We start from the raw sequence: 16,063 nt of genomic DNA on the forward strand, positions 1-16,063 counted from the left end.
GTCTATGAACAGAAATGCAGGTATATATGCGCACACGCGCACGCACACACGCGCACGCACACGCACACACACACACCGTACCGTATATACTTCAACAGTTCACAGCAACAATAGAGATCATGGTTTTCGCGAGTACCGACGCCCGGCCTTCTGCCTCGAGAGGTGAAAAGATATCCCATTACGCCTCGTGTTGAGGAGGGAGAAAAAAAGAAGAAGAAAAAAAAAAAAAAAAAAAAGATTTATCAACACAATCTAGTCAATCGAAAAATTACCTCAACAAAGACGTCCTAATAGTACAATCTCCTTCCTTTCAATCAAACCCCTCTGAATGAACTGTGATTGAAGAGGCATCTTTACAAAAGCCACGAGGCTCAATGATCATAAAACATTGTGTCTCTTAATTCCTTTATAATCACGGGTGATTTTGTCGGGAAGAATGGCAGCGATGGGCGGAGAGAACGGGGGGAGGGGGGTGGGGGGGGGGCACGACTCCCTCTCGCCCGACAGGGCCCCCCCGCAATCAGCTCTTTTTATCGCTATCAGAACCCCCTGCGCGTTTCGGTGACGTATCGAACCGCGCGGACTCCTCGTCGGTGAGTTGCTTTTTCTTTTTTCTTTTTTCCTTCCCTGACCCTCTGAGTCGGGGGAGCGGAAATCGCCCTCCTCCTCAAGTCACCGCCCGCTGCCGTGTCGGACGACTCATCGGCGTGAGACGTGGTTAAAAAAAAACAAACAAACAAAAAAAACAAAAAACGTTCAAGTGTTGGAAGATGTTTTTCGGGAGCGGCGAACGACCAAACCACAGGGAAACTGGTTTGGCTGAAGCTGGAGAAATTGTACAAATTAAAAACAAACAAAAAAAAATAACACTTAAAGCTGTTCATGGTCTGTTCTGACCAAGTTATTATCACGGTGAAAATAGCAGAAGCTGAACAAGGAACACTTAATATTAATAATAATAATAATTATAATAATAATAACAATATAACATAGGAAAAAATAAACAATGTCCGCCAGATACGCCAGCATCAAAATCACTCTTTTCAGCGTATTGGAATACCCCTCGCGGCTCTCCACTCGGACCGAAATTCGGGTAGAAAAGTTTTAAAACCCGAGGAGGAGGAGGAGGAGGAGGAGGAGGAGGAGGGGACGGGGGCGAGGGCCCCAGCGGCTCCTACATGATGCTGATGCTGCGGTTCAGCTCGCACTGGGCGTTGTTGTTGATGTTGACGTTGGAGTTGGGGGCGTTGCGGCGGCTCATGGTGGGCGTGGCCAGGCCCTCGCCGTCGCCGGGGCAGCCGTGCTGCAGCAGGATGTCGCCGCACTCCTGGCTGCCGGCCCGCCGGGCGTAGGACAGCGGCGTCTGGCCGCGGGCGTCGCGGCTCTTCACGTCCACGCCGTACTGGGGGAGAGGGAAGAAGAAATGTCGTTCAGTCAGAAACGCTTTATGGCTTCACGGCACCTCTCACGGAGGCTTGGTTGACAGTACGGATACTATTTGAGCAATATTTTGACATTTGGACAAAAAATATTGATGATCGTCCCTCAAGCTCCGTTCCATTGAGTCGGAACTCATAAACTCCAATATCCTACTCAGAAAAGTGTAAATACGCGGCCGGAATGTGCCAGAATTTTGGGGCGGATCGCTCGGGCCCGAGTTCGGCGCTATAACAGACCTGACGTCATAGCAACATGGCGGCGCGTGCCTTAAATAAAGGCTTGGTTTATTCGTCAAACTTTCGATTTAAACCACCGTGATTCTAGCTTCTGTGCAGATTGTAGAATGGAAGATTAGAATACGGGGGCGGCAGCTCAGGAGGTAGAGCTGGTCGTCTAGTTAGCGGAACGTTGCCGGTTCGATCCCCGGCTCCCCCTGGTAGCGTGCTGATGTGTCCTTGAGCACCTTTACCATACAAACACAGATTTACCGTGGCCATCCGTGTTTTTTTCCGAGCAATGGAAAACTTATCGATCGTAAATGGGGACTACCGTTTCAGGGATGGGGAATTACCGAGTTTCTCATGAATGCGGCACCACACCCGACCCATTCAAGGTGAGCGTGTCAGCTGCCTGAATCATAACCGCCCGCGACGCCTCAACCCCACTCACCCAGATGAGCAGCTGCGTGATGACCACGTTGGCCATGGCGCAGGAGAGGTGCAGCGCCGTGCGGCCGTCCCCGTCGCCGTACGTCTCGTTGACCTCCTCCTTGGTGCCGTGGGCCAGCAGCAGCACCACCAGCCGCAGGTCGTCCTCCACCACCGCCCGCAGCAGCTGCTGCCCCAGCGGCACGTCCGACTGAGGCAGCCCCACCACGAACAGCTTCTGCTCGTACTTGGCCCGGATCCAGCGCTCCTTCTCCTCCCTGGAGGGACAAGCGGGGACGTGGCGGTGAGAGCTGGGAAAAACCACGGCTACTACCAGATGAACGTGTTTGTGTCAGCCGGTGGTTTTCAACGCGGGGTCCGGGGACCCCGGGGGGGTCCTTCAAGAGGTGCCGGGGGGTCCCCAGCAAAATGTAATACACTATTAGAGAATGTACGGCGGCGTTGATCATAGTTTCATTGTTATCTCCCAAACTAGTGTAGAAAGGTATGGAAGTTTGGACGACATTTTCTAAACTCATCAAAACTAAAAACAAATCTAAATAAAGATCCCCTCAGATTGGGGTCCAAAAATCGTCTCAAATGGGGTTGGCGGCCCGATGCATAGACAAAGAAACTCCAATAACAGAGCACCGACAAAAAGCCACTCCTTCTCCCACTATCGTAGTTAGAAATAGTACGGGCACGAGGTCAGCGATAGCCGGCAGAGATGAGAGGTTTCTCTAAAGGGTGTGCGATGCCTCCGCCGCTATCCCACTTTCCAGTTATTGCGGTCCGCGGTGGCCGGGCGAGAGCCGAGCCAGCTTTCTAAAGGTTACACATTGTGAACAGCATGTCTGCGTCGGACAATACGGGGAGGGAGGGGGGGGGGGCTGGGGGTGGGCATGTTTTTTATCAGTGCTGTCAGCCCGTCAGTCTGAATCGGTGGATCCCCCCACAAAAGACGCAGTGTGTCTCGGAGCCCCGGCGTCCCTCGGGGGTGTCCCGGGCCCTGAGTCAGATCGATGGGGCTGAATGGCAGCCAAAGAGGGACGGAGGGATCTGGGGCTCCTTCCGTTTGAGAGAGAGACAGAGGAGGGCTCCATCTTCTATAACCAGTCGGAACTCTACAATCTACTGCTCTTCATCTTGGCCCCTGTTTCTTTCCTCGGCCACCCAAAAACCCCTCACCCCCCAAAAAGGTAAAAATATATATATATATTGATAATATAATAAAATAAAATCAGTAACCGAATGATAATGACCGAGCGCGCCCGGCGCGGCTGTGACCCCGTCACCCTGTCAGCCGCGGCGATAAGGGGAGCAGAAAGGAGGCTGTTGTTTGGGTCGGTGGGTGAGTGACAGAAAGAAGAGGGTTTGTATGGACACGACCAAGCGGCTCGGCTGGCTCCACTGACAAGACTCTCGTGGGACCTTCCGTCCACGGGCGTCGGCGCCGCTTGCTATCAGCTAACATGCTACAAACCCCCACAATCAAACCCAATTCAATACCCGGCTTTCACAGTCACAAAGAGACAACACAGCGAGCAAAAGCGGTAAATAAGTCAGCGGAGGTGAGGGCCGAGGCGACGGGACGTCTCGGGTGCGAAAGCGAAAGGAAATCATCGCATAATGAGGTCATAAAACTGAAGATTCAAGATCCAAACTCTGCCTTCATCCGACCTCGACGGCGGCACCGAGGCGTCCGGCCCCTACCCCTCGCACCTCCGGGGCGCCATCTCAAAACCCGGGGGGCCCGGCACCAGCCCCCTAACTACGGGGGATGAGGGGTGTTAGCGGCACGCCGGGCAGACCTTTGTTACTTAGTGCCCGCGCGCAGTTTGATGAACTCCAAAAGACGCCGCTGGAAGCTCATAAAACGGTTTTCGGCGTGGCGTCCTAGAGCGCTTTGCCTCTCAGGGTTCGGTTTTAATTAAATAAATAAATAAATAAATTTAAAAAGAGAAAAAAGACGCAAGTCGGTGCCGTGGCGGCCTTATTCATTTTATTTTTTTTAAGACTCATGTGATACAGTACGTCTCCCCCTGCGGAAAGCAGAAGCAATTATCCTTATTTTGCCGATGCCTTGAGTGTCATTGCTGCTCTGCATGAGAAACGGCAGACGCAGTGATTGGCAATGAATGTCCCGACTCGGTCATTATATGTTTGGACACGGATGTCCGTTTGGAATTAGAATCTTCGGATTGTATAAAACATTGAAAAACTTTTTTTTTTAATTTTTTTTTTAAACACAATACAATGTTAATGAAGGTCTAATAACTCAACGCGCTCGACGTGGCGGTCGTTACCGTAAGATCTACGACCCCGCGAGGCTCCTGGAGGGATCTGCACGCGTTAAATCAAAATCCGCGAGGGCCTGCCGTCCAAAGGTCCGCGTCTGAAAACTAAACCAGACCCTGAATGGTTGTGTCAAGACGCGGGGAGAGCCCGGCGAATTGATACGGGGTAAATGAGGCAGAAAGCTAGAAACAAAACCAGTAGGAGAACCATTAAGAAGATGTCAGCCGGGGGAAAGTTTGTAAGGCTCCGCTCCAAAGTCGGCTCCAAGAGACTCGGGGGGTGGAGGTGGGGAGGTGGGGGGGCCTCGGAGTTCTTCCCCGATTCAACCACAGCTCAATTATTTAAATAAAGAAAAAAAGATCCAAACCACAATCTTGTAACCATACGGTGTTTTTTATTTTTTTTCCCCTTGACTCCTTGACTTCCACTTTAAAGGTAGCGTCAAAGGATGTGGAATGGTAATCCCGCCTCTGTGCCTTTGTTTGCAATAGAAAAACAATCCAAACAGGGGAGGGGTTGGGGAGAAACCGAGACCCTTGAAAGGGACACTTCCTCACCGCGGGAGGAAGAAAAATAAAATCAGCAGATTTAGCATGTCAAAGTGCTGGGCGGGCGGGCGAGGGCGAGAAAGAGAGAGAGAGAGAGAGAGAGAGAGAGAGAGAGAGAACTTTCTCAGCATGTGGGATATTATTCAGGAAAGCAAACTGATGCTTAGCCTCTATATAAACACACACACACACACACACACACACACACACACACACACACACACACACACACACACACACACACACACACACACACACACACACACACACACACACACACACACACACACACACACGCGGTCAGAAGAGACTCTAGACTCTAGTCGACACGGAAACCAATTTCCCCACCCCTGCACACATGCTTGCTGTTAATTTCTCCGTTGCTTAGGCGACCAAGGGGGGGGCGGCGCGAACCAACTTACTAATAAAACTTTTTCTTTCTTTGTCGCTTTGAAAGCTAAACAACTGGTGTTTGCAGGAAAATAAACCCCCGTCCATTACTCAAAGTCAACTCGCGGCATAATGCGTCGTTACATTTTCGGACTTGAACCCAGGTGAGAGGTTTAAGCGGCGCTAACTGGGCACCCCGATACTGTAATTGCAGCTATTTTCACAATGCTATTGTTTTGTTGTTTTTTTCCTCCTCTACTTCTAGTTTCTTATACCTCCGAGTCGAACAATGGATTCTGAGCTCTGACTTAATTAAGTGGCAAATGGCGGAATGATTTTCCTAAACCAGGCCCACAGAGTCAAGAACACATGACTGCATTCAAATAAAGAGGAACAAACAAGGATAATTAGTCAAGCTTGAAAGACAAAGCCAAATGGGAATTTATGGAGGGGGGCGGTGTGTCTAGCGGTGGTGGAGGGGGCGGAGCCAGTGAATGACCAATCTGAATCCGACTCCAATAAAAAGGTGCTTTTCGGGGGCCCCGGAGGAGGAAGTGGATGCGGAGGTCCATCCCACCGCGGGGCCATCTTTTAAAAACTGGGCCCTCCTAGACAATCAAAGGCTCCTCGGCTCCTCGGCTCCTCCTCCTCCTCCTCCTCCTCCCTCGAGACTCCCGAAAATCCACTGTGGACACACATCAAATAGACGCACCGAGGGGGGAGAAATGGAGGAGTCCTGGGTGGGTGGGTGGGTTCGGGGTGGGGCGGGGTGGGGGTGCGCCGAGCATCCTGAACAAGAGTTCTATGGGATTGATTCCCATGCAGCGAGCAGACTCACTCCATATTGAGAAGGAGGGAGAGCGAGAGAGAACGAGAGAGAGAGACAGTGAATGGGAGAGAGGGGGGGGGGGTGTCAGTAGGACATTAGAGAGAGTGAGGGAGGGGGCTGAGAGGAAAATGACAGAGGAGAAAAAAGAGAGAAAGCCGGGCACCAGAGCATCAAAGGTTGCTAAGGGCGAGAAATGAAGGGCCCGCACAGTAAAGGACACAGTAAAACTGCAAAATAAGAGCCCCCGCCGTTTAAGAAAACCTTGCTCCACACGCCAAGAAAAACCAAAGCGTAAAAACCAAAAAAACAACAAAAAAAACCAAAAACGTTTCCCTTCTACATTTATTTTCAGCGGAGTGGAGGCATTCTTTTCTTTCGTCCTCGTCCGACCTGAGCAGATGCAAGCGCTCCGGCCCGAGAAGGTTGTTGTTGTGGCTTTTTTTTTTTTTTGTGTGTGCGCGGAGCCGCTGCGCCGGTCTATAGAGAAGGGAACGGGGGGGGAGAAAGGGGCCGGTCGGCAGGAGAGCATCTGGACGCCCCGGGCAGCGGGGGATGAGTTGAATTGAATATATTGTGACATTAATGAGGTTGTCAGAGTCCTCGTGATGGAGTGGCGGTGTTTTTGTGCCGGCAGAAGACTAACACCCTTAAACGCTCACGCCGTTAACCCCTGTTGAACCCCGCCCCCCCACCCACCCCCACCCGTTCGGCCGGGCCCAAAATCCGAGAGGGCGAATTCGCCAATTCACATGAAATCTTTTCGGGGGGCCGGGGGGTGGGAGTTTAATTGAACCCGAGGTGTTTTTCTTTCCAAAGCGCTGTAGATTTGGACTGAATGATACGCTGTGACCGGCGGTAATTAATCAGTCGTGCTTTTCGTTTACCTGGCTGTGAAACTTTGGAGCATGTGGCCAATTAGTAACTGTAGCGCCACTTCTCCCACACAGGGATAATTACTGGCCTGTGGGTTTCATTTACACAGAGCGAGAGAGGGGGAGAGAGAGAGAGAGAGAGAGAGCGCGAGAGAGAGAGCGAGAGAGAGAGGGAGAGAGAGCGAGAGAGTGAGAGAGAGAGAGAGCGAGAGGAGAGAGAGAATGAGGAAGAGAGAGAGAGAGAGACAAAGGGAGAGAGAAAGAGGGAGAGAGCGAGGGAGAGAGAGAGAGTCGGCGAGAAAGAGGGAGGGAGAATGAGAGAGAGAGAGGGGTGGGAGCACGAGGTGGGAAGGCCCCACTCGTTCATTTGTCTAAATTAATTATTCCCTGACTCCGCCAGGGCTGCTGGCTTGAGCAAGGCCGGGGTCTTAAAGATTAAAAAAAACATTCGGCGTCCCCTCCCCAAGGTGGTCCCGCCCGGTGGGGTTTTTTGGGAAGGGGGTGGGGGGTCCTAATAGGACGGAGCTGGCGATGAACGAAGGCCAGATCAACAACATCATCTCTGGAGGAGGAGGAGGAGGTGGAGGAGGCGCAGAGGAGGAGCCGGGGCGCCGGAAGGGGTTAAAAAAAACAAAAAAAAAAAACAAAAAAAAAACCCCGCGATGACCAGGTCCCCCCGCTTCTTCGGAGAGGTTAGCGGCGTGATTCATTTTTATTACCGCGCGGCCGCTGCGGGCGGCGGGAGTGGCAAATTATTTCTGAAACAAAGTGGAGGTTCTCTCATCAGAGCTATTCCCCCCCTCCGCCCCGCCCACCTCCACCAACCCTCCAGCCCCCTCCGCCGCCCCCCACCACCCCCTGGCCGAGGGCGGCGCGGGGCCCACGGAGGGTGACAGTGAGAGTTGCGCGGCCGGTGAAGGATAGCCGTCCACATCCGTCCACGCTCCGGGACATCTTCCCCAAATGAGAACTGTCTTTCTGTGTGTGTGTGTGTGTGTCTGTGTGTGTGTCTGTGTGTGTGGTGTGCGCGCGCGTGTGTGTGTGTGTGTGTGTGTGTGCGCGCGTGTGTGCGCGTGGGGCTGAGGTAAGAAACTAGCCGGTGGACCTCCCCCACTCAATCTGTCAAAATAGTCTGCGCGCTGAGGCTGTTTTCTCTCGCGAGCGTGCCAAGCAATTAGAGGTGACGTGCAAAACACAACAACTGCCAGGCGCTAATTAAAAGAACAACTCCCCCCTCCACCACCGTGCTCGGGGTGCAGGGATAGACCGGCTCCACTGCAGCAGGGTTCTGCCTATCTGTAATATATCGGCGTGCACACAAAATACCATTGCCGATATATTTGTTGTGTGCGCCTCGAGGTCTTCAACGGCTCCCAGAACCGCAGACTTGACTGGGAAAATCCCCCCCCCCCCCCCCCTCCCCCTCCATCCTTCACCAAATGGTTGGCTCCAGCGGGATCTGGAGATGTTCAAGAATCTCAAGACATTACAGAACCAACCTGATAGGCGCGGCGTCAGGGGGGAACTTTCCGCATCCGAACGGATCTGATCATTGGAACCGCTGCTAAAATGCTCTCTTCCTGTTTCCTTTGTTTTGTGATCGGCAGACGTCACGCGGACCCCGGAACCTGCGGCAATAGAACATCGGCCCCTTCCCCCGAACCCCCCCCGTGTAGACCCCCAATAAGGACATTTTTGGCCTTTTTTGTTGCGGCGGTCTCCCGCACGGAGCGTTGCTAATAATAGCTCTAACCCTCCCGATGTGAATTCACATTGGCGGCGGTGTGGCTCGTGCAACATCTGCATGCGGTAAATCCATACGTTCCCTTCCCTTTTTGATTTTTACGAAATATCCTAAGCTAAACCAATCTTGTGGATGAACGCCCCTTAAGTTAAACCGCCGACAGGGGCGGCGGCGGGAACTAGTCTTGCAGGAGACATTCAATCAGATCGCCGGGTTGATATTCGGATAGTTACTGAGTCGTTTAGATTAGGTGTCACTAGCGTTTAGCGGGACGTACGCGGCGTCCGCCCGGGCGCCGTCGCAAAGCTGCTGCACGTCACCGCGGTGACACAATTAAAAAAGAATCCTGTATCCTGCACGCGAGGTGGGGGGTGGGGGCGTGCAGGATACAGAGTGTAACGCGATCACCTCTCATCTCAGATTTCAATAAACAAAAGGCAACGCTGTCGTTTATCGGGAGATCGGTTACGCCGTTAATGGGATTTATCGTTCAACAGGGGTGGGAAGGTAATAGGGACTCAGCGATACGGGATATGATTTGTACGTTTTATTTTCTTGGCGATGAGGAAGCTCTTCCTCCTCGGGGGGGGGGCATCAGGAGACGAATCAACATCAATAATCTTTCATCAAGTCCCCGACGCTGGAGAGCATCTGAGCGCCGAGGACGCAATCCGATAAATAACTGGAGGCCAGGGTTTCAATTGAAAACTCAAAACCGGGCCAGAGCGAAGGAGGAGGAGGAGGAGGAGGGTAAATCCATACGGTTCATACGGTTCACCGTCGACCCAAACGGAATCGCCACTGTTCTGAGATCGAGTAAAGTGAGTATGAAACAGCCCCGTAGACACTTGCGGTAGAAGGTTCTATGCCCATTCACCGGGCACGCTGCTGGCATCTCAAGATTTCATACATTTCATCACACGTGGCGTGAATAGAATAATGTTCATAACTTGAAATCAAATCATTTTGGTTAACCGGCTTTGTTTCCGGTGTTACTACTATCACTGGTTTTTATTTGGGGAGCCAGACGTCCAATCTACGTGCCTTCGCTCTGACAGCTAGACTGATGCCCGGGCTCCAGGTGATGGATATGTGACGGGGCAGGTAGGGGCCGGGGGGGTGGGGGCGGGGGCTGGCCCTCGGGGGCCGACTTTAACCATAATGGAGTGCTTAATTACCTGCACGGTCACACAGAGAGTCATTAGTCAGACGTGGACACCGGGCCTCACCTGTCAACAGGAGATAAACAATCGCGCCAAGGTCCGGGAGGAAGCGCTTTGGGGAAGGCGGTTTAAGTTTGGGCTGGACAGTGTGTGGGGAGCCAGGGCGGCCATTTTCTGACCTGGCCCATTAAAAGTGTGAAATGAAAGCGGGCTCCAAAAATAAGATCAGGGATCAAGAATAGCCTGGCGTTAGGATCCCCGCTCGGCTCCAGGGGCAGCTGGGGTTATTAGCTCTTCCCTTTCGATTAGTGCCGACATGTCAAGTATTTGTTAAGTGCTGCTCAGGCCAACAGTCGGCTCCGTGCGAAATGATGTCGCACGAGACAACCTCCTCATGACTTATGGTCTGGGAGCGGAGGCGGAGAGTGACACAAGGCAGCAGCAGAAGACAACAGTGGGATTATTATGGGGTAATAAGAACATCATTTTAAATTAAATAAAGCGCAGAGGTGCATAGCGGAGGAGGTTGGCCAAGAAGAATTGAATTACGGACCCGAAGCCGATCGGGGACATGATGGCCGAGGAGCAGCCAGGGCTCCAGAACCAGGTTGGGAGGTGGGACTTGGGAACAAAATGGACGGGGGGGAAAGATCCCGAAGCGGCACGCCAAAGCAAATAAACAGAGCAGCTATCTATATCGGACCGGCGTTCCTGCACAGTCATCAAACCAAATCCAACGCGGCGCCGGGACGCGGCAAACTCGCAAGGCAATGCAAAAATCGGCTCAAAACAAACACAGGAAGCCTGACACAACCGCACCGAGCGGAAATAGCGTCCGACACGTCCTCCCGTGCCAGCCCCTCTCGTTCTCTTCCTCGCGTCCATTTTCCTGGACGTCATGAGAAACAAACTCGTCGGGCGCTTCTGGAGGCGTCCGACGCAGAAAAGCTCGCGTGAAACCACCGTGTCAAACTGCCAAAGATGGAAATAGTTGGATTCTGGATTCTCTTTGTCTAACGGCGGTCCCCACATGAGACAATGCAAATGCGAGTACGTTCCCAGATTAGTTTGTTATGACATATACCCAAAAGGGTCAAACCATAAAATATGAGCCCTCCGCTGAAAGCCGAGTGGCCAATACCGTCCATGACAAGGCAAGAGGAACCTTCTCTCCTCTCGTTTAAAAGAAAAAAGAAAAAATTCTCCTACGCCGGCATGGTCCATTAGCCGCCACCACCTTATTTCCTCCGCCTTTTCCTTTCCACTGGGCCCACTGACCTGGAGCTGTCAGTGCCCGGCTTGGTGTATCCCTCCAGCTCTCCTTCCCACACGCTGTTGGCCATGGCGTTCCCGATGGCCGTCATCACCGTGCTCAGCTCCACGGGCCAGTCGTCCAGGTCCAGGGAGCGCACGCGGGACAGGTGGGTGCCCAGGTTCCGGTGGATCCCCGAGCACTCGATGCAGATCAGGGCGCCCAGGTTCAGGCTGGCCCAGTCCGGGTCTGCACGGCGGGAAGGGAAAATTCAACATCCGATCTACTGATCCAATCGGATTCCGATCCGCAAACTCTGGGGATGTCGATTATGATGAACTCTGTGTTCTGATACCGTTTGAAGATTTTACGTCTTCTATTTTTTATTTTTTTTTCCACAGTAAACTGGTTCCAGATCATTCAATTTGTAAAGCCACAAAGGAAACCGTAATTAATACATTAAAGTTTTTCGTTTACCTGGCTGTGAAACTTTGGAGCATGTGGCCAATTAGTAATACATTAAAGTTTTGTTTTTTTCATACTTGGGTCATACCGTGGGTCATCAGACGTAACTATTGATAATTCCCATACAAAACATCTAGAATGTTAAAAACTCCCTATCAGTGTTTTCTAAAAGCTGCTTGTTATGGTGTTCTTGTAGTTTTGACCTTAAGCAGCAATTATTTAAATTTTTTAAAATAATATTTTCATGAATTTAATTATTGAATAAATAATTAATTTGCTTTACTTATTATTCTATAATAATAATAATAATAATAATAATAATAACAATAATAATAATAATAATTATTATTTTGTAGCAGTATTAGTAGTAGTGGGAGAAAGTGTTTTTTTTTTTTTTACATTATTTATTTTAATTTGTTATACATGAATCACTTCATCACCCCTTCCTGCGTGGCAGTCGTTTTTTTTTCCTCCCAACGACTCAAATACACTGATGCCCATGAAAGGCAATTCCACCACATCATGTAAATGGTCACGTTAATATCATGTTAAGTCATGTTCATAGCTGTATTACACTTTGATAAGGTGGGGGGGGAAAAAGGAAAATCAAACACTCCTTCCACTTGAATGCACTCACTGGGAGCGTCACAGTCCACACAGAAGCTGTTTCCTTTGACGTTCCTGATGGACTGGATGGTCACCGCGTCGCTCTGGCTGCCTAACCGAGACTGAGAGGAACCAGGGACACCAAAAGTCACAATGAGGATCACAGCAAGAGGAAGGAGGATTTTAGACAGGGCAAAATAAATAAATAAATAAAAAGTAAATATATTTACACATATATTTCAAACGAATGGAAGAAGGTGTTTCATGAGAAATATACATAAAAAAATGGACACAATAAATTATACAAATAATGTAGCAAATAATTACAAATAACCATATAAATAGTATTAGATAAATATCAATTAATAATTAGTAATAATAAATCATAAAAACAGGAAATAAACAATAAGAAAAAAAAACAATAAATACATAAAAATGAGAAAAACATTAAAGATAAATAATAGATAAGATAAGATAAATAAATAGACATTATTCAGGTGGTTTCAGCATTGTGGGGCCATAGCATCTAAAAAGATTTGCCAAACTTTATTATTATTATTTTTTTTTAAACCTAGGGACAATTTGACGGCAAGATTTTGAATTCAGCATTTGGATTTTGAAAGCAACTTTCATGCGATCACAGACGGAAGAGCAAGGAAAGGAAAGGAGTGGGAATTTGAAAAGGCTGTCAGAGGAGAGGGAGAGAGAGGGAGAGAGAGAGAGAGAGAGAGAGAGAGAGAGAGAGAGAGAGAGAGAGAGAGAGAGAGAAAGGGGGGAGGAGGGGGAGGCAGATGAATACGAAAATGAGCGCCCGTCTCCCCGGCGTGCTGACACGAGCCGTGTTCTCTCTCCGATGCATGTCACTTCTAATCAGAGATCCCCCCACAATGCACTGCACCTGTCGACCAGCCCAGCACATCTGACAGCTCCGGGACGGGCGAGGGAGGAACGGGGGGGGGAGAGCGATATGCTAATGTGGCCGAGGCGGGGCTGTTCCGCGCGGAGGCGGCGGCGGCGGTGTCCCACCTTGTTCTTCATGCTCTCGCAGGACTGCAGGCTGGCGAAGATCTGGCTCTCGATGGCCTGGACCCACAGCTCGCGCTCCTCGTACGTGGACGCCTCGAAGTTCCACGTCTGCCCCGTCAGCGACACGATGACGAACTCAAACGAGTCCTCTTGCTCTGAGAAGAAATACGGCAAAAAATACATCCATCAAACGACGCTCGGAAGTGTCCGAACGAGACGAGGTCATATTTTAAAGCAACAGCCGTTCAATAAAACATGCCGCTTTGTTTTCCCCTTACGGGAACGAAGGCCTCATAAATTCAAATTTTCAGACCTTTTAATGACTTTCAAGGCCTCGTATTTGTATTTTAAAATGTCTTAAGACTCGTTGAAGGACCTGCAGACACCCCGTTTCCTTCGGAAAGACGTTGACGTTGACGTGACGTTCCTCAAAAGAGAGAGAGAGAGAGAGAGAGAGAGAGACACACACACACCACTCGGTTTCCTCCGTCGATTGTTCACCGGAAGCGGAGGAACGCCGGGAGTGAGAAAAATTTGGGAACGGCGGCTTCTTTCACTCCGCTCCGGATCGCTGACAAGGTAAAGACACCAGACCACCCCCCCCCCCCCGCCGGCGCCCGGGAACCGCCACCGACGGGACGGCGAGAAGGTTCAAAGTCCGAGTTTCGCTCTTTCACAGACGAGAGCCGCTTGAAACGCGTTCATTCCCTCCCCGTGTCCACTTTGCTGTATATCCTTAACGAAACAGAGACAGAACACCCTCTCTTCTCCCTGGTACATTGGGAAACCTGTTTGATCAAGTATAATTATAATAATAATGAGCACAGACTGGGGGCTGTTGCTATAATTAAGCGCTGGTGATTAAGTGCCGGCTTTATGAATATGTAACCTGTCATTTGGAGAGCGTGCGTGTGTGCGTGTGTGTGGGGGTGGGGGGCTCTGACACAACATATGCTATAGCACATGTCATAAAGCCTCCGCGGCGCCCGGGACATCCATTATTATCCCAGTACAGTGCGTGGGGAGAGCGGGAAAACCATTTGTAATTACCTAATTACCCCTTCGCACACAGAGGGGTGATTTGCATACAGGGTTAGGGAGACGGAGGTAGGTAACATTCCCTGCGCACGGGGGAATTGTACCTCGTCCCCTTTGCAGGGGTTTGATCCGTTAAATCAGTCAAAAATTCATCAATTGCGGTGGACGCCGTCGTCCCTTGGCTTGCGAGTCAGAAAATCTTTAAGATAAGATGAGATGAGATAAAATTACAATTTATTAATCACTGGTGGGGCGAGGTCAGCTTAGCCATTGGGTCAACTTAAAAAAATGTTTTGTCTTTAAATTTTTTATTTGTTTTCTGAACTTAAAATGTCAAGTTGAAAACACGTAAAAAAATAGTGCTTTAAGAAATTAAAGATTTTTAAAAAATTTTATTTTATTTTTTTTACATGATCCCGTCATTGGATCAACTTAAAAATTTGCTTTACTATGTTCAGTTCAATTTATTTTTTTATTTTATTTTATTTTTTAGCTGTATCAGGTAACAAAATCGAATTTTCTCCCTCACTGTTTTCTAAGATATATGAAGAATATTTGATATGATATGTCGTGGCAGCTTCAGTCCCGCATGGCGACAGTGCGGCCAAATGACAGATGTCGGGTGGACGGCGCTAATGCAGCGATCCACGCTGCTCCAGTGGAGGACCATCTCTTCGGGGGGAAAGCTATAATCCAATTAGGCCGACACCAACTTCAATTATCTGATTTACTTTGCGGAATCGACCACGGGTCACGGAGAATCAATAGAGACGGCAAAGTCTCTGGATTTAGACCTGCGCTGGCCGAGTCTTTATTGGAGAGGTGTTTCGACGTTTCCAGTTGGAATAAAATGTGTCAAATGGCAAAAGCAGAATCAACCGGGTAACAAAAAAATGAAGGCTGAAATCACTCTGTGATTTACACCCCCCCCCCATTTTAATCACCTGCCTCCTTTCGGCTGTACTTTTTTTTTTTTTACCGGGACTAAAATGTTGTTGCACTTTTCTATTTTTTTTTTTAAACCTGAACAAAGCTAATTATTCTGTTGGCTGACCAGGCAACAAATTGGAGGCATTAAAACACTTTCATTATGGAGATTAAAAAAGCTACGGATGGCCGCTTTTCTAAACTGATGAGAGTACGTGGGAAAACAAATCTAATTTTCCGTGCATAGAAATGCACGTGTAAGACAAACTGTAGCCACTAAGGAGACAGAGGACCATGTAGCGTATTAAAACTACACCACATGACGACATATTGCGGATAATACACGCTGATATTCCTCTCTCATGCTGTCCAGACGAATCTTGATTCATGAATTCCTCAATCTTGGGCATTATGGGCTGAACTGAGGAGTGATTACCCCGTCACATTAACCCCCACTGACCACACCCAGGGACCAGCAGCACTATGAGCCGGTTCGGTCCAATTAAAACAGAATGAACGCAGTGAGGCCGCTGGGCGGATATTGGACATTAACACGGAGCCAATGGAGCAAACTGTGAGGAATGGCGGGAAAAATAGTTTGCCTTAATTAACAATAAAAAAGTAAATCAGAATCCAACGTCCGTAGAGAAAGAGAGACGGAGGGGGGAAAAAAAAAAAATGTCACCAGTGGATTCTATCCTTTATGTGTATAATAAAACTGTTGGAATCTGGCAATAACAACTGGCATGTAATGAAGTAGTTGTCATGATGAGATATACAGGACTTTTTCAGGATTGAATTCAGGCTTCATTATGCAA

The 16,063-nt window shown here is 49.5% G+C and overlaps 1 protein-coding gene across 1 annotated transcript in view; it reads right to left on the reverse strand.

Moving 5' to 3' along the window:
• Positions 1-914: 914 nt before the first annotated feature.
• The window catches only part of agap3 (ArfGAP with GTPase domain, ankyrin repeat and PH domain 3), a gene marked incomplete at its 5' end in the record, with an annotated part of 116,924 nt that continues 101,775 nt past the window's right edge, over positions 915-16,063 (reverse strand). The window contains 5 exons of the mRNA XM_080011161.1: positions 915-1,402; positions 2,110-2,365; positions 11,210-11,432; positions 12,286-12,376; positions 13,281-13,435. Of these exons, the coding sequence (XP_079867287.1) occupies positions 1,175-1,402; positions 2,110-2,365; positions 11,210-11,432; positions 12,286-12,376; positions 13,281-13,435 (953 nt within the window). The 3' untranslated portion in view covers positions 915-1,174. The remainder of the gene's footprint in view (positions 1,403-2,109; positions 2,366-11,209; positions 11,433-12,285; positions 12,377-13,280; positions 13,436-16,063) is intronic.

The sequence above is a fragment of the Zeus faber genome, assembly GCF_960531495.2.
Source record: "Zeus faber genome assembly, chromosome: 12".
In the NCBI taxonomy this organism is placed as follows: Eukaryota; Metazoa; Chordata; class Actinopteri; order Zeiformes; family Zeidae; genus Zeus; species Zeus faber.